This window comes from Salminus brasiliensis, chromosome 1 (assembly GCF_030463535.1).
Source record: "Salminus brasiliensis chromosome 1, fSalBra1.hap2, whole genome shotgun sequence".
NCBI lineage: Eukaryota > Metazoa > Chordata > Actinopteri > Characiformes > Bryconidae > Salminus > Salminus brasiliensis.
This window is the reverse complement of record NC_132878.1, coordinates 26727643-26750760: the sequence shown is the minus strand read 5'-3', so window position 1 is coordinate 26750760 and position 23118 is coordinate 26727643. Positions and strand designations below refer to the sequence as shown.

At 41.0% G+C, this 23118-nt stretch overlaps 2 protein-coding genes across 2 annotated transcripts in view; both read right to left on the bottom strand.

The window, feature by feature from the left end:
- Positions 1–7654, bottom strand: part of LOC140554333 (uncharacterized) — a 21169-nt gene extending 13515 nt beyond the window's left edge. Inside the window, exons 1-2 of the mRNA XM_072677652.1 lie at positions 7543–7654; positions 4493–5535 (exon numbers count right to left, since the gene is read on the bottom strand). Coding sequence (XP_072533753.1) covers positions 4493–5425 — 933 coding nt within the window. The 5' untranslated portion in view covers positions 5426–5535; positions 7543–7654. The remainder of the gene's footprint in view (positions 1–4492; positions 5536–7542) is intronic.
- A 3450-nt stretch (positions 7655–11104) lies between these two features.
- nexmifa (neurite extension and migration factor a) overlaps positions 11105–23118 on the bottom strand; it is a 20866-nt gene continuing 8852 nt past the window's right edge. The window contains exons 2-4 of the mRNA XM_072676600.1: positions 17673–17794; positions 13781–17420; positions 11105–13402 (exon numbers count right to left, since the gene is read on the bottom strand). Of these exons, the coding sequence (XP_072532701.1) occupies positions 13264–13402; positions 13781–17420; positions 17673–17745 (3852 nt within the window). The 5' untranslated portion in view covers positions 17746–17794 and the 3' untranslated portion in view covers positions 11105–13263. The remainder of the gene's footprint in view (positions 13403–13780; positions 17421–17672; positions 17795–23118) is intronic.

The following is a 23118-nucleotide window of genomic DNA, read 5'->3' as shown; positions in this document are numbered from 1 at the left end:
GACACCTGCGCATTCAATGTATTCAAACGCTGAGGGTATTCAAAAAGAGTTGATCTTGCTTTTGATGGAGTAACTGTCTGTACTGTCCAGGGAAGGCTTTCTACTAGATTTTGGATCATTGTAAGGATTTGATTGCATTCAGCAACAAAAGCATTAGTGAGGTCAGGATGTTGGATGATCATCACCCCCATCAGCACCTTCATTAAAAAAAAAAAAAACATCTAGCCCATACCTGGTATTAGGCATGGTGCCAACAGGTTCATATGTATCTGCTCCGGAGAATCCTATTCTATTGGCAATTCTTCTACAGGGACTGAACAAGTTGTGTCAGCAATGGGTGAAAGTTAAAGTAGGCATTCATTACAAAGGGTGTCCACAAACATTTAGACATATAGTGAACATGGGGAGACTTTTAAGGTCAGGCTTACACACGTGATGTTCAGAATAAAACCGAATAGACAAAACAACGGTTACAACATAAGACACTGCATTTACATTCATCAAAGTGAACATCACAGTCAATGGTCGATTAAAAGCAGTGAAAATAGTGGAACTAGAGCTGTTCGTCGGCGAGTTTTCCGGTCCAGCTTCAGTAGCAGCTACCGCTGCTCTGTTTAAGGTGGAACATCTGAATAATAAACTTCAGTTCCGTCGAAACACGACCATCAGAAACACAACACAAGTCCCTTCTGCCGCTACACAACCGCACAGACGTCCCACATCTAAACCGTCGAAATCGTCTTAACAGATTCATATCTATTATCACCCAGTAAAACTGTTTACTTACAGCCCTTTCCTTCAACCACCGCTCAACAAACAAACCGCTGTGCGTGCTCAAATCATGCCCGTACAGCAACCGGCCAAACTACCGTTCCGCCCCTAATAACGATCGTTAGGTGCGGTCCAGTCGCCCTGCCGGTCCGCTCTGAGGTGACGCACGGAATTCAGACTTGTCGGCGCTGTCCAGCAAAAACCCCCAAATGGCAAATTTACAGAAGAAGTAAAAACCCTCTGAACTTTTAATGGAAATAAATGTTCTTCCAGGTTGTTTTTAAAGTCATTACGGAGGGTTTCTATTCATTTCTATTCTTATATCATGAACATAATGTAAATAACTTGTCAAAAAAGTAAAAAACAGCAAAATGCAGATACAATGTTTTTTTTTGTTTTTTTTAGTGAAATCAGTTTGTTAAAGTGACATTATGTAGCATTTTTATCTTTAAAAAATCTTCAAAATCATGTTGATGCTCCACTGACTTGGTCTCAAAACCTTTGCAAGAACTGTGTTACGCTGTTTCAGTTTCAATACCGGTTTTGTATCTTTTAGCTTGTGATTACACACGTAACAGGAGCTAAAAAATAAAAAAAGTCCATAATGTTGCTTTAAAATATATTCTGAACCACAGGGAGTGAAAATGTTCAGTTTAAGAAGGATGGGAGTGGCATTGTCAATGGCAAAACCAAATGTACAAAACAAAATGGCTTGACTGTTTTATTTAAAAAGACAGATCATATATGAAATATAAATATAAATATTACAAAAGTATATTAAAGCACAATGCAAAAGATTTTTTTTTATTTTATCTGAAAAAAAATCTGTCTGATTCTGAAATACCTAAAGGGTACTTGGACTAAAAGACCTGGTATAAACAAAGCTTGGTTTAGAGAGGGTGGGGTATCTCAAAAACAGGGACACTGTATTAATACAGTTATTGTTTATTTACTTACAAACAAGCTAAAGCATAAAGTAAGCAAAATATTACATCTGGTTATGATTGCTCAGGTGGTTAAAAATGTTTCTCTTTATTTATTATAATTTAACAGAGAGCAGCTCTGGCAGCTGATTATATATATATATATATATATATATATATATATATATATATATATATATATATATATATAATATATGTATTATATATATTACCTCATTCTAATTCAAATACTGGACATAAAAGCAATATAGAGTATGTATGTTTTTACATTTGGAGAAAATTTTTTCAAACGGTTTGTGGTAGAGGTTGCATTTACTTAAAAAATGTAATCAACCTCACAAGCAGCTGTATGTCTGTAATGATAAGCTGTAATGTGTGTGTGTGTGTATTACTGTGTATAGCTCATTTTGCTTTGGCCACACACTGTGTATTACATTACTGTGTGTTACATTCTGTAACAGCCGATAAAACATTAAAGAAAAACAAAGAGTGTGTGAGAAATGAGAGAGACTCCCAACACGACTGCATGTCTTAGTAGTGCTGCTTTTAATACTGAGACTGAATTTAAACACTAATTTACAAAATTACAATAAGCCTCAGACCAACCATTACAGTACTCACACCCTTCAAATAGGTGTCTAAAAGGAATAAGGTGCAAATAATTCATACAAAACAATAAATATGTAAATTATAGATGATGCACATTACAGTGACAACACATAAGTATCTAGGCAGTTCTAGTGCAAATCATATCTGAAGATAATTCTATATTAGCGACACAATTCTGTGATACATGTTAATAAATAAGTATTATGAGGTAAGGAATAGTTACAGCTAGATATATTTAAAAAATCACATTATTTTGTGTGATGTCTCCAAACATTTGATGTCCTTCTTTCTTCTTTTGAGTTTTAAAGGCCTGTCTGACATCTGAGGACAGCAGTGAGCGAACATATTTCAAGTACTTGTGAAATTCTGTGAGGAAATAAGGGCCAATGTCATCTATAAAAAAACAATTAGAACAGGGCTTCTTGTTCGACCATTGTGTTGCACTCTTTGTGCCCTTTTTTCCAATAAAATCACAAATCCAGGGGAGTCATCAAGGCCTTACTCCATTGATTGTGGTCTCATTGATTATGAAGCTGTGATCAATCCGGTCAAAGTCAGAAACAAGCACAAAACATAAAGAACAGTTGTTCAGTATTCCTAGACAAAGTGTCTACACAATCTGACGCAAGCAGGATTAGCTCACCTGCCCTTTAGGCTGTGAAACCATCTAACATTAAATGTAACATTAAGGAGCCTCTGGAGGCCTACAGTGAGATGGTTTTTACTAGTCTAACAGAGCAAGGCAAGGTCTCAAAAAAGGCCAGTCTTCCTTTTCTCCATCTGGCCTTGAGAACAGAAGCGTTAGTACATGAGTACTCGAGGCCACTCTTAGAACCATCACCTAGATGCCCTCAAGATGTATTCCTGGTTCTTTCCACAGCTTCGTTGCTATTTAGACTGTGTGGTGTTGAGCCTGAAGGATACGTTTTGAGACAATGTGTAAATGGTGTCTGTCTAAATTCTGAGAGGACAGCAGTGAACAAACACATTTTAAGCATTTAAGAGAGTAGCTGGTTTTAAGATGCTTTAAGAAAGCTGTGTCAGACTCTCTTTTGAACACTCTCCAGCTGTGCTGACAAAGCAAGGGAAGGACCTACACACAGGGGTCGCACCCAGCACCATGGAGAGGGCTATTAAATCAGGCTTGCATTAAGTGAGGAAAAACATTACTTAAAGAGTAACAGCTTTTTAAGCAGTTACCTGTTTCTTCGACCAAAGACTGTGCTCAATAATGAGCACCAAAGCATTGATTTTAGGGGGGATGCCACTGATAAAAAAAAAAGTGGGAAGTGAATGAAAGCTATGTATATGACCACACATTTTATTAGATAAAGACTGATGCTGGGGATCACGTATTAATGTAATAAACATATTACTACTAAAAAAGGGCCAAAGCCCTTTTTAGAACAGGGCTCCTTGTTTGACCAGTGTAGTGCACTCTTTGTCCCCTTTTTCCAATAAAATCCCAAATCCAGGGGGGAGTCATTAAGTTTTCAGTATTCCTAGACAAAGTGTCTCCACAATCTGACTCAAGCGAGATTAGCTCACCTGCCCTTTAGGCCACGAAACATCAAATGCAATATCCTTAAGGAGCCTCTGGAGGCAGAAGTTCAGCAATTTGTGCCTACAGGAAGTCTTTACTTACTTATGACATTACTAACTGTGACAGCCTAGATGATTCTGTAGACATCCCATACAGTAAAGGTGTGCAATCGGTGAGGAGTTGGGGGCAAAGGATGATAGATGGGCACTATCTAGTGCTGGCCAAGCATATGAGACTTCAGCAAATAATCTTTGTATAAACGTTGCCAGTGATGCCCTCAAAATGTATTCCTGGTTCTCTCCACAGCTTAGTTCCCAATTAGATTGCATGTGTGTGGGGCTGGAACCATACATTTTGAGACCATGTCTACATTAGTATTTAGTTTCTAGGCCTTGAAAGGACTGAAGTATTAACCAACACATATCAAGAGCTTAGTCCTACATCTATTCAGATGGCCTGGGGAAAACGACTCCTTGGAATGTTGGGACACTTGAATAACAAATCAATACAAATCAAATACATCTAGTCCCTAAACAATCTCTACCACCAGACAATCGTCGTCCAAAGCAAAGACTGATCTTTGCCAAGGACATCTGTCCAAAAGCATCCAAAGAAAATGTTAAGCGTTAGTGTGAATGCGCTGGTGTTTTTTGAGAGTCCTCTCCTGGCTGAAGGTCTTTCCACACAGTGGGCACTCATATGGCCTCTCTCCTGTGTGAATGCTTAGGTGTGCTCTGAGATTGCCTCTGTGACTAAAACTCTTCCCGCACTGGAAGCAGTCGTACGGCTTCACTCCCGTGTGAGTGCGCTGGTGCAGTTGGAGTGTACTTTGTTGTGTGAAACTCTTTCCACACTCTGTGCAGTAATACGGCTTCTCTCCGGTATGAATGCGCTGATGTAGTTGGAGTGTACTTTGCTGAGCGAAACTCTTTCCACACTCGACACAGTAATGTGGCTTCTCCCCCGTGTGAGTGCGCTGGTGTAGTTGGAGTGTACTCTGCTGAGTGAAACTCTTCCCACACTCTACGCAGTAATACGGTTTCTCTCCTGTGTGAATGCGCTGGTGCTGATGGAGATGACACTGTCGAGTAAAACTCTTGCCGCAATCTGAGCAATTATACGGTTTCTCCCCCGTGTGAATGCGCTGGTGTCGCTGTAGAGTACTATGCTGAGTAAACCGCTTCCCACACTCGGAGCAGCAATACGGCTTCTCTCCTGTGTGAATACGCTGGTGTCGTTGGAGACCACCCTGTTGAGTAAAACTCTTCCCGCACTGACGGCAGTCATACGGCTTCTCCCCAGAGTGAACGAGCTGGTGTAGTCCAAGATCACCCTGTTCGGTAAAACTCTTCCCACACTGTAAACAGTTGTGCGGCTTCTCTTCTATGTGACTGCACTGGTGCAGTTCGAGATCACCCTGTTCGGTAAAACTCTTCTCACATTGTGAGCAGTCGTGTGGCTTCTCGTCTGTGTGAGTGCACTTGTGCAATTCTAGATCAGTCTCTTCAGTAAAACTCTTCCCACATTGTGGACAGAGGTGAATTCTCACCTGGTCCATGGCTTTCTGTGTTCATCTGTAAGATGATTTAGTAAGGAACATAAAAGAAGATGTTTGCTCAATTGGGCACAAAAACCAAGGGAAGACTTGCAAAATGATGCCATTCATTTCTGGAAGAGAGAGAGAGAGAGAGAGAGAGAAAGAGAGAGAGAGAGAGAGAGAGAGGAAAATAAGGTTCGTTTCAAAACAAATAATAATACTAATGATAAGGATTAACAATAATAACCAATAATAATCAATTTGAACCAAATTTGTGTTCTTCTAACCGTAACGTCAATTACGTTACTTACCAATAGCACATTCTGACCGCTGACTTTATGTTTATTAGGGTTTATTCTAATGTTATATAGAGTTTTACACTTAACACACTCACTGACCACTGACTTTATGTTTATTAGGGTTTATTCTAATGTTATAGAGTTTTACAGTAAACACACTCACTGACCACTGACTGTATGTTTATTAGGGTTTATTCTAATGTTATATAGAGTTTTACAGTAAACACACTCACTGACCACTGACTTTATGTTTATTAGGGTTTATTCTAATGTTATAGAGTTTTACAGTAAACACACTCACTGACCACTGACTTTATGTTTATTAGAGTTTATTCTAATGTTATATAGAGTTTTACACTAAACACACTCACTGACCACTGACTTTATGTTTATTAGGGTTTATTCTAATGTTATATAGAGTTTTACAGTAAACACACTCACTGACCACTGACTTTATGTTTATTAGGGTTTATTCTAATGTTATATAGAGTTTTACACTAAACACACTCACTGACCACTGACTTTATGTTTATTAGGGTTTATTCTAATGTTATATAGAGTTTTACACTAAACACACTCACTGACCACTGACTTTATGTTTATTAGGGTTTATTCTAATGTTATATAGAGTTTTACAGTAAACACACTCACTGACCACTGACTTTATGTTTATTAGGGTTTATTCTAATGTTATATAGAGTTTTACAGTAAACACACTCACTGACCGCTGACTTTATGTTTATTAGGGTTTATTCTAATGTTATATAGAGTTTTACAGTAAACACACTCACTGACCACTGACTTTATGTTTATTAGGGTTTTATCTAATGTTATATAGAGACAGGGTTGATGACAGGGTTGTGGGTTCGATACCTGGACAGGGCAAGCCGCCCTTTACCCATTCTGCTCACCAGGCGCTGGAGTTGGCTGCCCACTGCCCTGTGTGTGTGTGTGTGTGTGTGTGTTCACTACCACAGATAGGTACATAGGACAGTGACAAACTTGCATCTTTACCTTTTTTAATGTAGTAGCTACAGTGCTGTGAAAAGGCGTTTGCCTCCTACACAAATGCTTTTGTAGTAGTGAATAATATCTAATCTTATTCAGAATGGTGTAAACAGTGTAAACTCCTACACACTATTACCCTAACCCTTGGATGATCAGCTTTTCAACCACCTTGACCATCACAGACCAGCTACCAGCTAAAGCTGGTCTTGAGCCGGATTTTTCGTTGCAGTTTCAGTCAGTGGGTCAATCTTTTTAAAAACCTAGCAGCAAACACAACCAAACTCCACATCATGTAAAGTTACAAAAGGTGTAAAAGCGTTTGTTTACATCTATAAAAAGCCGCCATTCACAAACTAAACCCGTGTACGCGCTCAAACCACCGATGTCCGGACCACAACCGCCAAACTAACGTTCCGCCCCAAACCGACCGTCATTAAACGGGGTTTCCTTTGTTAATGTGAGCAAGTTACATTATTAACTGTGTATACCGCTCAGTATAGCTACCATCAGCGCTAATAGCAACTATGTTTAATTACCGTATACGCTTAAATTCATGAAGACCACCGTTAGCCTTTCTAGTGAGGTTCGTAGTGTTTTGCTGTGCTGGACGAGGCAGATCCATCCCTGTCTGTCTAAAGACGCGTTTCCCTCGCGCGCTACAGTGCATTTATCTATGGATCAGGGATGGCGAGTGCTGTCCCCCGGAGAAAATGGGCAGTTATTATAATGAAAATTATCCGGCATTATGGGGACGGATCAAACGAGATCTAGCCTCATTCTATTTATTAAAATATCACCACAAACAAACAAGCTGTAATTATTCATCCTTACCTTCACTTCCTCCTCAGAAAGCCTTTTTGCCAGAAGCAAAGCCAGGTGCTGTCCTTCTTGTTTCCGTCCCCAGTTTGGCACCGCCGCTGGTGTGCCGGTGCGCCGGTGCAGTGAAGCAGTCCTCTGTGGTCCTCTACTGGCCTGTTCAGTACCATACATTATAAAACAACACAGACTGCTATCCGTACTTACACTATATGCCCAAATGTTTCTGGACACCCCTTCGGATGAATGCATTCATGTATTGCCAATAGATTAGGACTCTCTAGGGCAGATTACATGAACCTATTTGAACCATGTCTCATGCCAGGTGTGGGCTAGAAGAGTTGAAAGCCCCTCAGGAATGAGCTGCAGGGCAGTGCAACTGTGTTCTCTGGAATGATGAAGCTCCATCCAACAGTTTTGGGATGAGCTGGGGTAATGATCGTCAAGCATCTCACTTTTTGCTGCTGAATGCAATCAAATCCTCACAGCAATGCTCCAACATCTATTAGAAGGCCTTTCCTGGACAGTAAAGACAGTAACTCCAACAAAAGCAGGATTTACATTGAAACAACAGAAAAGAGCAGAGAAAAATCTCAAATCTCTCAAATATCATTCACACAGAACTCCAGACATGAACTGGACAAAATTATTGGCACCCTCAGCTTAATATTTGGTAGCACTTCCTTTTCCAAACAAAAATCTGAAATCAGTTGGAGGACCTTGGACGGAGACACTGGGCCCTACATTGTGCTCCACAATTCTCTGGTAGTCTTCCGATTTCATGCCATTCACATAGTCGAGACATCTAGAGACAGAAGCAGCAAGAGAGAGAGAGTACATCTTTGAATCTCTGGCATTTTTTTATGTCGCTGTGTCAACAGTGGGGTCCTCATGTGTCTCTTACTATATGCTACCCATTTCATTCAGATGGTGACAGATAGTACAAGCTGACGCTGTTGTTGCGCACAGTGGACACAGGAGCAATAAAACATCCAAGGCGTATTTTAACTTTCCAAGGCCTCTCAACTTAATGATCATGATTGACTACTGCTAAGCGCAGCTTCTCCTGGTTCATATCAGGGTTTGTTTGTCAGCACTTATTGGATTGACAAATACACAGTACAATAGTAAAGTCCAAGAAGCTTAAAGCAGGACAAATTCAACATTTTGGAATGTGTGATCAAAGTGTAGACCCTAATTCAATAGTGAAGTGTTGTGGAAGGACCTGAAGAGAGCAGTACATGCAAGGAAGTCCACCAATATCTCTTAACTGAAGCAGTTTTGTAATGAGATCATTTCCCCAACAGAGAAATTTAATGTTGTCGATAAATGAAAAAAAACAAAAAACAATTTTGCATCATTTTTTTAATGGAGTCTCTTTATCTAGTTTTAGGATAGCTTATTGTTATTAACTATATTATTAACTATTTTTTAATGCAATCAAATCAGCCTTTTCCAGATCCAAGGGCTATATAAACCATATGCAGAATCAGACTTATTCAGACTGCATTGGGGAACACTGGCTGTCTCAGACTAACACATGATGCATTAGTGCCTTAGTCTTTAAACCTTATTTGAAAACATTGTGCTTGAATAAAGATGAATAATCCTTATTTATACCTGATGTTCTTTTTGAGGAAGGACGTCTGGGGATTCACTGTTATGCGTAATGGAAATGACAATGGTATAACAAGCGATATGTTATTTACAGGCGTTTCACACAAAAACAGCTAATCTCCCCTGTAAGGCAGTTTATTTTAACTGACCATTTAACTGACCCTTTATTTTAAACTGTTAAAAGCTCTTCATAATAGAAGAAAAAGCAGTGGGATTTACTGCCTGTGTTCAAAAGCTGTGTAGAAAAGAAAAAAAAAAACAATTAGAAACCACAAGGGAGTGTGTACTTGGAAGGCGGCATGCTGAGAACAAGCCAAATTGATTGGAGACACAAGAGGAACAGTTGTTGGTTTTTCCGTGCAGCTCCTGCTCAGCACCGTGCCATCATTTGTCACAATAACACTACTATAATGCTAAATAACCAGTCCAGTGCTTCATGTAGATGTGCCCTCTTGACCTGTCTTGACCAACACTAGCTGGGACAGACCAACATGACATATATGTCAGTCTGGAATGGGCCATGTTTACCAGGAACGGCTTTAAAACTCCAGCCTACAAACTATCCAGACGTCCCTTTTCAAGAGTGAATTCAGCAACTTTGTACAAACGCAGCAATCAATCAGCCAAGTTGTTGCCACATGTTTGGTATATGCAAGCTTATTTAGTGTGCAACGAGTGATGAGAAGCGAGAAGCGCTGAAAGCACTCAGGGTACCCAGGGTGTTCGCATTGTTTCCACCCAAAACCACTTGAACAGAAATCACGTTGTACGTCTGAGCGCCGGAAGTCGGAAATACGAACTTCCGAGGTGGACCTGAAGGCAGCGTTCATACCAGCCCACTTTACTTGTTCATACAGTCACTCCATCCTGAAATATCACCATGTGTACCATATAACCGGGGGGTGGGTGGGCGAGTAAAGCTTAATATTGCTTAATATCGATAATCGAGTTTATCCGATCACGGTCACTAGCTAAGTGCACAATTTTTTGGTGACTTAATAAATGTTAAACCATTCTTCTGACAACAACTGCAAACGTTAACTACTCTGAATCAGGAGGGAGACGCTCGTTAGTTTAGCTAAATTAGCACTAGCTAGCTAGCTCAATACACACCCAAAATCTTTGATACTTGATACTTTATTTTTGACAGTGCAGCTGCTGTTTGTGTTTTTTTTGTGCACATCATTTTAATAAATGCAATACATGTGCATTTAACTTGATATAGAACTATTTATAACACTTACTTAAGTTAACACTTAAGTTATCAACATTAGCTACATTAGCCGCCATTTTTCATGTCGCTCCAACAACTAAGCACTTGAACGTGACACGCTCGTAATTCCGACTTCACAAGTGGGAGGTTGGATCTTGCCACTAGCGTGTGAAGGCAGCCTAAGTCTACTTTTCTAAGTAACAGTTTCCTTTTAGCTAGCTTATATTGTAGAATATCCACATACAGAGCTACATGTTGGACCAGGTTTTAAAGTAATACTGATTCTCCTGAACACCGTCTTCTTCTCCACCATGTTTAAAGTTTGAAGGTCACCTCAACTTGGGAACTCGACTATTAAAATCATCTGTGAATTTCCCACTAGAAATAATGACTTGAGGGGGTGTGCATGTGCAAATGTTACTATAATTCCCATTGCACGCAAATGCATCATAAGTTGTACAGTGTCCTAAACCACATCAATGTGTCTGTGTGTGAACTGGACACTCTGGAGCAGACGCTACGCAGAGTCAATGGTTAATGCCCTAAGCTAAGTGTTCATGGGGAGGGCACAAAACTCCCCAGCATTGGTCTGAGAAACTCAGAAGAAAATTCAGAGGAAAAAACGAATAAAAAATGTTGCATGACATTTAACTGCACCTTTGAACTTTAATGTGCATGTTACAGCTACAAAAAAGTGAAGCAACATGGACTTTACTGATCACTGAAAAAAGAGGGTTTGGTGAAACATTTGATCAAAAGCTCTTTTTAATTTATATTTATTCCATAAACATGATTACAAAACTCAGCAAGTTACCAATATTACATTTTTCACCATACAGGCTTGTTCACAAATATTTAAACCTTTATAACAGATACAACAAAAAAACAAAATACTAGAATAATTTACATGAAAGTCTATAAAACAGCAATTAAATCACAAATTAGTGTCATTGATTAGCTGTCTGTTTTCATGGTTTTTTTTTATTATCAGTAATTGTTTTACTAGAGCACAACACTCTCACAATAAGATTGGTCCAGTAACAAAACTCAACAAAGAGCCACAGCATTTTCTCCTATCAGTTTTTTTTGTCTTTCACAATTTTGGTTTCAAAACCAGAAAAAAAAAACATGATAATTAGCGACCTTTTCACCGCCTCAAAGGCAAAAGAACAGAAGCCACATCAAGAACGACCTCACAGCACTTTCTAAGAAAAATATACACTTAGAAAATATGTTACAAATTGGCACAATGAAAAATATACAGGTCGTCATTTTTTTTTACCCTACGTCAAGAGTTCATTAATAATCCCACCTGGCAAAGAGTCCAGATGATACAAACAGATCTCTTTTTGTGATGAGAAAAAGGCAAAATGTAGTTTGAAAAAAAATATGAAACAAATACCTCAAACATGAAATCTTAATACATTCATAAAAAGGGCAGAAGGATGTTTCTGATAGAGCTTGTTTAGTGTCTCTCACTCTCTGTGTGTAGTTGATGCAAATGCTGCTTTTAGGGTTTCTTTGAGAGGATAATTCAGTCCCTTGTCAACACAAATGTGAAGGAAACCTGCTCCTGCGATAAAGCAAGGAGCTACAGAGAATCTGAGAAAGAATTCTGCCATGACTGCCATGGCATGAGGGGAGCATATATATATATTTATATTTATATATATTTTTTGTAAACATTAAACAACATTCAAACATAGCAAGAGAAACACATAGCCATGATGCTGAGCACAAAAATAATGCAATCCGAGATTCCGAAACGAAGCAAAAATAAGGGCATCTGCATTCACAACTAAATCTGAATATCATGTTTATGCATGCACATCGCTAGCATTACACTGGAAAGAAAAAAAACGCTCAAAAATATTTGGTCCTGCTGAACTGAATTATGAAATTTCCCCAAGGTTCAATAGAACAGTTCTGTTGATCATTTTTATTAGCTTCCTGGAAACAGATTCATGAAAAGATTACAATGGATCATGTAAAATGGGACGTGTAAAAACAAATAAAGGTCTTATGATCAGCCTAAAATGATCTTTCGCCATCAGAATACTGCTTATGAATTATTTTCTGCCCGTCCTTCGCCCAACATATCATGTATCCCACAATCATGGTACCACAGATGGTTCAATTCGTAACAATGGGACCACTCACCTCTTGTAGTAGCTAACAGTTGTCTTTCAACAATCAAATCCTAGGACTGGATGATGAGTTCCAGAATTGCATGCAAGAACACTCACTCCTAAAAGGGTTATCCGTCTCCCAGACTCTCTCTCTCTCTCTCTCTCTGTTTCAGCTCTGTCTCTCTCTCTCTCTTTTTTTTTTGCTCCCTCACTAACAGTGTCAAATTGAATGATATGGAAAACAATGACCCCCCCCCCCAGATTGTACAGAAGACTCCACGACCGATGTCTGCATTTGTGACAACAGTAAAATTATTTGTCCAACCCCACCCCACCCTTGCTCACAAACATACATTCCCACAACCGTCACCACATTTAAAAAACAACAAATATTTATGTCGATAAAAATGTCTGTACACTTAATTGTTCATATTTTGGCACATTAATTTTAAACATGTTTGATATAATCTTATTTTGTAAATAGTGCATATGTTCCTGTACAACAGCATTTAGATACTGGCAGAGGGGGGACTCAGTCAGCCTATATGGCACAGATAAGTGAAACCCCTTTACTTAAATAACTTAAATAAACATTATAATAAAGACAGCTAGTACAATAATACTGAGACACAACCGCGTCTTATTAAACATAAATAACAACAACAACAACAAAAAAAAAAACAGTATGATGCTCTTCTCTAAACGTGCGCTACTCGTGGAGTACCCAAACACATCGTTCTGAAAAGTTGGCACAGTAACAAGGGTAACTAACACCCCTTAGCACAGGAAACTGAAAACAACCTTCAACCCCTGAAAAACAACCGAAGGCAACTGTTTGCTGAGAGACAGAGCAGGGTGCTGGGCTTGTTTTAAACGATGACGTTGGGACACAGATTGAACACAAAGACTGCTAGAGCTGCAACGGAGAACAGAGGAAAAGAAAAACAAATTTAATTTGACACCAAAGTAAAAATTTTAAGAAGGCTTTCAAGGCATTGTCTCTTCTTAAAAAACTGATCACAGAAAAAAAAACAGAATCAATTAAAAAAATGCAACTAAGCAGCAATGGCAGATAAGATGCAGCCGTGAAAGAGTGACTCCAGTTAGTCAGTAGGTAGCTTAGCAGGGCTGTCATGCAGGGTGTACCCACCTTCCTGTGGGGGGCAGGCAAAGGATTGTGGGTAGAGTCAGTGCCATGCAGCTCTGAAAGGTGTGTGGTGGAGGCTCAGAAAGAGTTGAGAGGAAACAAGGGTGGGAAACTGAGAAGGGGTACTTTGCAGAGAGAAAATATTACCTCTGTTTTTCTACCAAAGCAGTCAGCGCTACTCCTTTAATGTCCCTTTTACCCGCTAAAAGTTCATCACGGGCAAACTTTGTGGTGCTTTTGTGGCGGTACATCTTTTTGTGAGCGGGCCGATGCGGAAGTGGGAGGCAGTCCATACCAAGAGGTGGAAAGAAACCGGGCGGGAGCAGTTTCGGGGATGTTTTCCCGCCGCGGCCTGCCCCCTTCCGGCCCCTACCCACGCCTGAAGCGCCACCCCTTTTCTTGAGGTCAACACTGCTACCCAGAATCTTGAGTGTCTGGCTTTGGAGAGCATGCTGGCCTGGTGACAAACAAGGCCCCCAAAGTGGTTCCACAGAGGCCCGCATGAAGCGCTGTACCTCCGCCATGCCGGAGACTATGTTAGACAGGATGTTTGACGGCTCTTGGAACTCACCCTGGTCGTCATCTGAAAGGCCTCCAGCATTTGGCCACTCCCCCTGAGCACCCATTAAGCTAAGCGAGGGAGTTGGAGAGGGAGCACTGCTTTCTAGTCTCCCCCCACCCTTGGCCGCTTTGCCTTCCAGCAGTGCCTTGATCTTCTTAGCGGAACGAGAACCCTTCACTTTCTCTCCTTTAGCTGCCTTGGGGGTTTTGCTCTTTTTGGTGCTTTGTCCATTCTTTCCACCCTTCTTTTTTGACCCCTTATTACCCTGAAGCCCTTCTTCCTCATCCTCTACGCTGAAGGTCTGTAAGAGGTGCGTGTTCCCAAACGTGTCTTGCTCAAGTTGCGGAACAGTACTGCAGTTCCACCTCACATTAGTCCCACCTGTCTCTGCAAAGCCTCCCCCTTTTCCACAGTTCCCCAGCAGCTGTGGGGAGGGGCTTGGAGTGTCAGGTGGGGACATTTCAGACAAAGAGGAATGGCGGAACTTGTCAGGGGTGAAGTTTGAGATATCGAGTAGGTCAGTGGACTCTCGAAGTGGAGTGACTTCCTCAAGACTCTGCTGCAGAACAAGCCGTGGGCTGCAGTGTGACAAAAAGCCATCGTTAATCTCGCTCATCTCATCTTCTCTTTCCCTTTCTCCTTCTCTCAGGCTAAGTGAACTGTAGTTGCTAGAAGCCGCAGAAAGGGACCCTAAAGAGTTAAAGCTGACAAGTCGCCCCATGCCATTTTCGCCCCGGGAGCCTGCAGGGCTGAGCCCATAATCAGCATCCGAGTGGGGCTCTGGCAAAAGCGGTTCCTCGAAAGGCATCCTGCAGGCACCCAGTGGCACCTGACCATACCCTGTCGCTGTTGTATTCTCCCCGGCTAATACAGGCATTGGCCTAGGGAAGCCTGGTGGCATGACTGGGGACTGAGTCGGGATATCAGGAGAAAACGAAAGCTGCTCAACAGTGGGTTGGGAAGGCCAAGTTACAGGGTAGTTCTGTTCAGAGTGGTTGGTGTCAGGATACTGTGTGTGGTGTGGAATGTGATTGAGAGGCTGTGGTGAATGGGGGAGCTCAGACTCTGAGGGAGGGGAGAGCACACAGGTCTGAGCTGGTTGCAGGGGGGCTGCAACTGGTAGCAACCCTGGCTGCTGCTGGTCTGTGGGAAAAAATGTGACATTGGCACTGCTGGACGAATCAGAAGCTTCCAGAAGAGTCTGAAGATAGCCACCAGGCAGGAGTCCCACATTCCCATTAGTCCCAGGGGCAGTGGGGCTCAAAGTGCATTTTTCAACCGAGGTCTGGTTTGTGATAACATTACTTTCCAAAGAGTTACTAAGGTTTTCAGGTAAACAAGAACTTAACTCTGTAAGCTCAGAGGCAGTGGAGTTTTCCTCTTGCTGTGCTTCTTTTAGCTTTTTAGACCTCAGTCTGGCTTCACTTTTGAACTTTTTAATCTTTCCTAGTTTACCTCCTTTTCTCCTCTCCTCCCTTTCTTCAGTTCTGCTCTTAGCCCTGGCTGGGTATTTTATCTTACTTGTCTCCACGTCGTCCAAGGCATCATGTGCGGCGCCCTCTTGTGATTCTTCTGTGCTTTTTATGGATTTAGTCATTTCTTGTTGATTGTTCGAGGAGGCAGCAGCAGTTTGACTGAGGGTTGAAGTCTCCACTGCATGGATCCGTTGAATCCTGAGTCGACTTGCACTCCTTTGTTTACGCTTGGGGTTGGTGCTCGGCGGCCGCTTGCAGCCATTGAGGCGTTTGGTTTTGTCTGCAGCTGCTAATTTGTTCTGCTCCTGTTGTTCCTTTTCCTTCCTCTGCCAGTAGCCCTTCAGAGGTGCCAGTCTTTCATAGTGCAGTAAGGTATCTGGACTCAGATGCACCATCAATACTGAGGGGTCCACTTTGCTCAACTTCACCTGCATGTGCTTCTCACCTTTAAAGCGATTGATGATGATGTATTTGATGATGACGGGCGGCTCCTTCCGACAGGACCGGCGCCGCTTCTTTGGACACCAGTCATCATCTCGCTCCTTTTTCAGTCCGACGGACGGCTTTTCGCGCTTTTCTGCATTCCTCTCACTCTCTATGGAGTCCATGTCATATAGATAATCTTCTCGGAAAGCTACCTTCCTCTTGGCACGAAGGCGATAACTAAGCTGGCTGGAGGAACTTGAGTTCTCCCTGGACAGTTGCCCATGGGGCCTTTGGGCCTGCCAGGCATCAGGAGATGAGCCAGTGCAATAGCTGTCGTCACTGAACTCACCAGAGTCTTCTGGTGAATTACTGAGGTCAAAAAGAAAGTTGCTGTTAGGGGTTATCGGGGCATCTGCCTTCTCCTCACCTGACTGGTCTGTCTTGTCTTTTAAGTCCTCTGTTCTGCTACAAGGTAGAGCAGGAAAGAAACCTAGCTGGGACTCATCTTGCAAAGGGGTTTCCGTCCGTTCTTGCGCTCCATCTGGGTAGGACTCATAGCGAATTTTGAGCGAACAGACGTCAGTACCGAGTGTTGACTCCTCCTCCTGGAACATGTAGTTTTCCACATCTTCCTCACAGAACAGATTGACTGCTAGCTCGCTGCGAGAACACAGGTCCAGCAGTTCCATTCGGCTCTCGCTGATCAGGGACTCCAGACAGCTCCAGTCCTGTGCCTCTTCCCCCAGGCTCTCATATATACTCCTAGAAGCAGGATCATCATCGGATTCACTCTCTCTCAGTGACTTCCCTTCCTCAGCATTTTCATGAACTCCAGCTGCGTGGGTTGGGCCGCTCAGCAACTGGTCAGACAGCACTTGGTCACCATAGCGCCCTGCGTTAGGGGCAGAGCCAAGGCACTGCATGCTGATGTTGGAGGCAGGGCATGGCTGGAACTCGGAGGTCAATCCAAGCACAGACTCGCACGATTGGTTTTTGGGAATAAGACAGCTCAGGCAGTCTCCTCCCCCAGAATCCATGCTGGAAAGGGGTGGCCTATCACAGCTCTGAGGCACAGACCAGGGAGTTACAGGCTTGGAGCAAGAGACAGAAGAGAGGGAGGAGAGGGAGGAGAGAGAAGAGAACGAGGAGAGAGAGGAGACAGAAGCAGCATTTGAGACAGATTCATCGTGCAGGTCCGTCACACTAAGAGGAACCTCAGCTGTCCGACTTGAGGAACCTAGAGTGGGTGGAGCTAAAAGAGAAGGCTCAGTGGGGTCATGGTGCCTCAGAGTATGTGACTCGTCAGAGAGCTGATCATGCGAGCCTAAAACAGACCAGAAAGAAAGAAGCTGTGTTACATTTTTCACCTCTAGTTAGTAGTTAGAAGTTTTACTCTAATTAAAATAGTCACTTTGCATTTTCACAGGTATATTCACTGGCCTAGGCTGAACTGAAGTGATGAATTTACATTTTGTTATTGCAAAACAAAACAAGAAAACGGTGATCACATTTAAGGTGGACTGATGTGGATAACAAAATTAATCATTTCTGCAGCCGATTCTCATGAACTATGTACCATTGTCGCCTGTGTTTGGAGGACTGGGGCAGTGCTCCGGGCCTGCAAAACGGGACTCCTGTAGAACATCCATCAATCTGGTGAAAGTCTGCTTTTCACAAACATCATTATTACTGCCCAACCTGCAGAGATGCACACACATACACAAACACAGATGAGACCAATTGAAAAGGGTACGCTGGAGCAGCTACACATGAGCCTAAGGTCACCGTGTCCAATGCTGAATGTGGGCTAGAGGGCTATAAAGCTCCCCAGCACTGGGCTGTGGTGCAGTGGAACTGTGTTCTCTAGAATGATGCAGTGAGAATAAACAATAATACCTGACCTCACTAATGCTCTCGTGGTTGAATGCAATCAAATCATTATAGTAGGGATCCAACTTCTAATGGAAAGCATCCCAATAAGACTACAGCAAATGGGGGATAAACCCCATGTTAATATCCTTTATTTCAGAAGAAACACTTGACAAGCAAGCATCTAGAAACATGTAGACATACAGTGTACTGTAGTACCACAGAGTATAGAAAGAATTTAGTTTTATTAATATAAAATTTCAATATTTACATAATCACCTAATGCATAATTAGTTTTACTGACATTAGTGAGCCCACAAGCATGCTTGTTCCAATACACAGACTGTTGACTGGCTGTGTAAACGAAATGCCTTTAGCATGTTATTAACATCAACAATCTGTTTAAAAGACGCAAAAAAGCAGTGTCTCTGAACACCCTCACATAAGTAAGCACCTCTGGCTACAGTGCTGTGAACCTTTATGTATTATAAATTAGATATAAAAGAAGTATTTTACAGAACTCTGTACTGATGTGAATGTATTGGTATTCAGTACTGGGTGATATATTGTATACAAACAAAATGTTTAACTGCATAAAAAAGAACATAAAATACATTAAGACTAAATAAATAGTACACAAAAAGAGAAAAGAAAAAACCTAAACAGCGTCAGAATCATTCTAATGGTACAGTGACTTGTTACAGAGAGAGTGGCATCTCTGGCCTTGCCACTACATGCTGGAACCCTGCTACTGCACTATGTAACTTTGGTAAAGCGTGCACAATCAAGAACCGCATGATGCTGTTCTTGCTGTAACCTGACTCATACTGTATTGTGTATCCTCCTGTAATATTGTTTACTGTTGCTCAGTCGACATAAGTGTAATTTGTATTTACAGCAGTGGTGTAAAAATGAATGAGCTACATTCTGTAACTGTATGGGAGCTCAGTAGCAAAACAAATAAAAAAAAGTCTCACATAAAGCTACTTTAAACAATTAAATATTTACAACTATTATTTATTTATTTATTATTATTTAGTATTTAGGACAGTTGGATAAACCAAAGGGTTAAAAAATAAATTGCTTAAGGTATCCATTGGTGTCACTTTTAAGGGACCAGTCCAGTCAAAACTTGTGATCTGCTACTGTGACTACCATGCGATATACTTAGCAAAATATTGTTATATTGACCAATACCACTCTACCAGCACTACCAGAAGTCGTATCAGTACTGAAACATTTTGAAAGACACTTTGCTCTGCTCTCAACACTTTCATTCTATATGTACTCCCTTTTCCCTTCTCACACTGCCTCCTTCCCTTCTCATAGTGTTACTGTGAGTTGTGGCACATTACATCACTCTGTCCTCTGTATGCCCTGCTCTATGATACTGCAGAGGGGTGGGGAAGAAAAGGGTATGTTTACAATGGTGGTAGGGGGAAAACACATACTCACATATATGTGTGTATGTGCACTCGTGTATATTGCTACAGTACAGTTGTATAAATGTGGGATTGAAGGACACAGAAAAAAGGTTCTGTTGTGCCAGTAAATGATGAGCAGCACATCTTCTGTACCTCAGCATACAATAAAACATAAAATATTCATCTTTACTGTCAGCATAAATATCAGACTCCCTCTGAAAGTCCCTCAGGTGTTGCTAATGATAAAAAGGCATTCAGCAAACATCCTTCTGCAATCTTGGCTTATTAATCTATTATTACTAGGGCTGGACTGAACAGCATTATAATGGCTTTGAATATTCCTTAATGTATCCAAACAAGCAGCAAAATACATGTTCTTTTAAAACCATTAATGTATTAAATAAATTAATCTAATTTTAAGTATGTTTGGTTACTGCTAGGGATGTCCGACTCAGGCATATTTAAGTCACTAGTTTAATCATGATCCAGTTCCAATTCTTTCTTTTAACCACAGTAACCACAGTTCAGCGCACCATCTGGTGTGCTCAAGGCACCATTAACAGACATTATTCCCAATCGGCAGCAGTGCAGACGTTTTCAGAAGGTAAATAAGAGTTTAGAGTCTGCAATGTGGATCTGTTTTACAGTAGAGCTTTATCAGCAGGAGAACCGAGCACCTTTGCTTTTAAACCAGCACTGAACAGTGTGTTCAGAAATGAGTAGAGGTTAATGTTAATGCTAATGCATTCACCCACTATAAACCAGTTATTTTGACAAACAACACATATAACATCCATATTAGTAATTTTAGTCTTAAAACATAAAAGGTGCAACTGAACTAAATCAATCAGCCCAGAATGTCTCATGATAGAAAGTGCTACTAAAAATAAAGTGATTTTACTAATTTATTAATCAGAAGTACATCTCATCTAAACTGTGTAGCTGTATTATTTACACAAACACAAAGATCGGATCGTATAAGCTGATACTTAGCATTAAGAGACTTGGATTTGATCAAAATTACTGCATTGGGACATCCCTAGTTACTCCAATTCAAAATATATGCATTAATGGATTAAAAATGAATGAAGTGATGGGGCAAATGAACTGAAATCAGCCGTGAACAAATTGTGAATTAACTAACTGTTATCTATAAGCAACTGGTTTATCCTGTTTAAGTGTCTCTTAAGTGGTTGTGCGGCCACTGAGTATATAACAAATAAACGCTATGCTAATTAAATGTATTGTAGTTTAGACAATACTCCAATTATTCTGGCCAGCCATAATCACTACTATTATTCTTTGATTCCATCTTAATGATTATACACAGCCATATCAGAATATATAACAGTAGTGTAATAATAATAGTGGGAGTATCCACCCTTGGCTTGGATAACACCGGTTAACTGGTCCACAGTGGCGCGTCAATTGCTCTGTATCACTCACCAGAGTTGTTGTTTCCCTCTGGCATCAACAGCCTTTGAGCCACCACAGTTATGCCGTTGGTCGAATCTGGCGAGTGGTACAGTGCAATCGTAGTGCCACTGTGGAGCAGTTAACCTCTTTAATAAAAACCTTCTGTGTCATCCAAGCCAAGGGTGATTACTCTCACTATTAGGTAGGTGGTTATAATATTTTGATATAATACAAGTAACTGATGTTATTAGCAATTCTCTACCTTTATAGATAACTAAATTATTCATGCATTCTGAAAATGTGCTTTTTATTTCAGAGTTTGATGATATTTGCTTGATGTTTGTAACCAATCTCTATGTCAGTCACAAACACTCCAGAAAAGCACAGTTTACTGTTACTATATTCATCTTATTTAGATATTAGCATAATCCAACCCTACATGTATACACTATCGCTGGATTATCTCAGATTATGAAGGGTCTTGAGTCCCAGCCATACTGACAGCTCTGTACAAAGGAAAGAGATTTTTTAATCCTTAAATCCATGACCGCATTAAATCCATCCCTCTCTTTCTCTCTCATTCTCCCTCTCTCTCTCTTACTCACACAGACACACACACACACATTTTACCCTGGCTTATTTAAGAAATCGTTCACGAGGGATTTGCTTTGCTTGATTTCTTTTTTCTTTTCCTTTTCCCTTTTTTTTAATCGTTTGTTTACAATGCGAACACAGTTTATTCTACATCCTAAAAAAATGCAAAACTACACTACCTTTAAATGTCATGAATACATAAAGGCATGCTTGTATTTTACACACAAGGCGTCCTTCACATGTATAGACAACAAGCAGGCATCAAATGCACTGTCAAAATGAGGCGCGGCAGAGGTTAATCCTGCGAAAGCCATTTCCACACAGTATTTCTCTCTCTTTACACACACACTCACACATACACTCATAGCCTAACCTGTACGGTCTCTGCTTCTCCTGATTCATCAGAGAGTGTCACGCAAGACTGAGTCATTAAAATAAAGCAATAAGCTAATCTGATGTGTGCTACTAAAATCATACCTAATATGAGCCCGACGATGAACCCGATCAGGGCTGGAGTAAATAAGTGGTAGAACTGGTAGGCACTCTGGTATAAAAATGTAGCCTTTAACACTGACCTGGGACCAGTTTCCTCCCTCAGTCTGAATCCAAGCTCGTTCTGATTATGAGCTCTTTCTGAACTGATCTCAGATCAGAGTAAACGGAAGAGGGAGAAAGAAAAGAAGCCGTGGCACCATCTGCAAAGGGCTGATATTAAAAAAACGAAATTAATATTTATCCAGCTTTAACACCTACCCAAGAGAGCCAGACAGAGGGATTACAGGGGAGAGAGAGAGAGAGAGAGAGAGAGAGAGAGATGGAAGGTGGAAAGCTAGAGAGATGTTCTCTACCTTTGTGTAAATGTCTGTGCATTCACCATCATCTGCCCCCCTACTATATTTTTTCACAATTAAGACAAACGCTGCTGTGAGACAGCGTGCACCACAGCGCAACGCGTGAATGTGTGCAGGAGAGCGAGAGAGAGACAGAGAGAGACCGGCTTATTGTCAGTTTGTTTGTGATCTGATCATAGATCAATATTCTTTTCAGTCCAGCGGTCAGTTCAGTAGACCATATAGTACCTTTCCATCCATCCATTTACAGCTATTCATCTCTAAAAAAACATTAAAAGGTAATGCCATTTGAACAGTAATGATGAAGCATATTTAAAGATATTGCTAAAAATCGTGAGAGAGAGAGAGAGTATCTGCATTTTTTCTGTATGAACTTTTCCATACACTCTAACCACAAATGGTTCTACAGTATATAGTCCTGAAAAACAGCTCTTAAATAACAGTAACAATGGCAGACTGCCCTTTTTGGCTATATGGAACCAGCTACAGGAGACTTTCCTGTACATCTTTTACATTGTTCTGCTAGTTAAAACCATGCCATCAGCATATGATGATCTGAGAGGAAACTGCAGCGAGGGGGGGACTCAGAGCACTCTGGGAGTTCAGGTGGCTTCTCTCTTCTCCCTCTCTGAAAAGTGGAGGTGGGAATGAGAAATGATAAGAGTTAAAAGAGAAGAGACAAGGTGGTGGAGGGTTGCAAAGACTTATCATGGACATGTGATATGTTTTTTTTAGGCAGTGAGATTGGGAGGAGGGGCTTCAGGTATGTTCCTACTACCATTTTTTGTTTTCTCATAACATCACTGTGTGTTATGATTACAGATGCAGACAAAACATAAGGACATAAGAAGAATTATCTAATGTATCT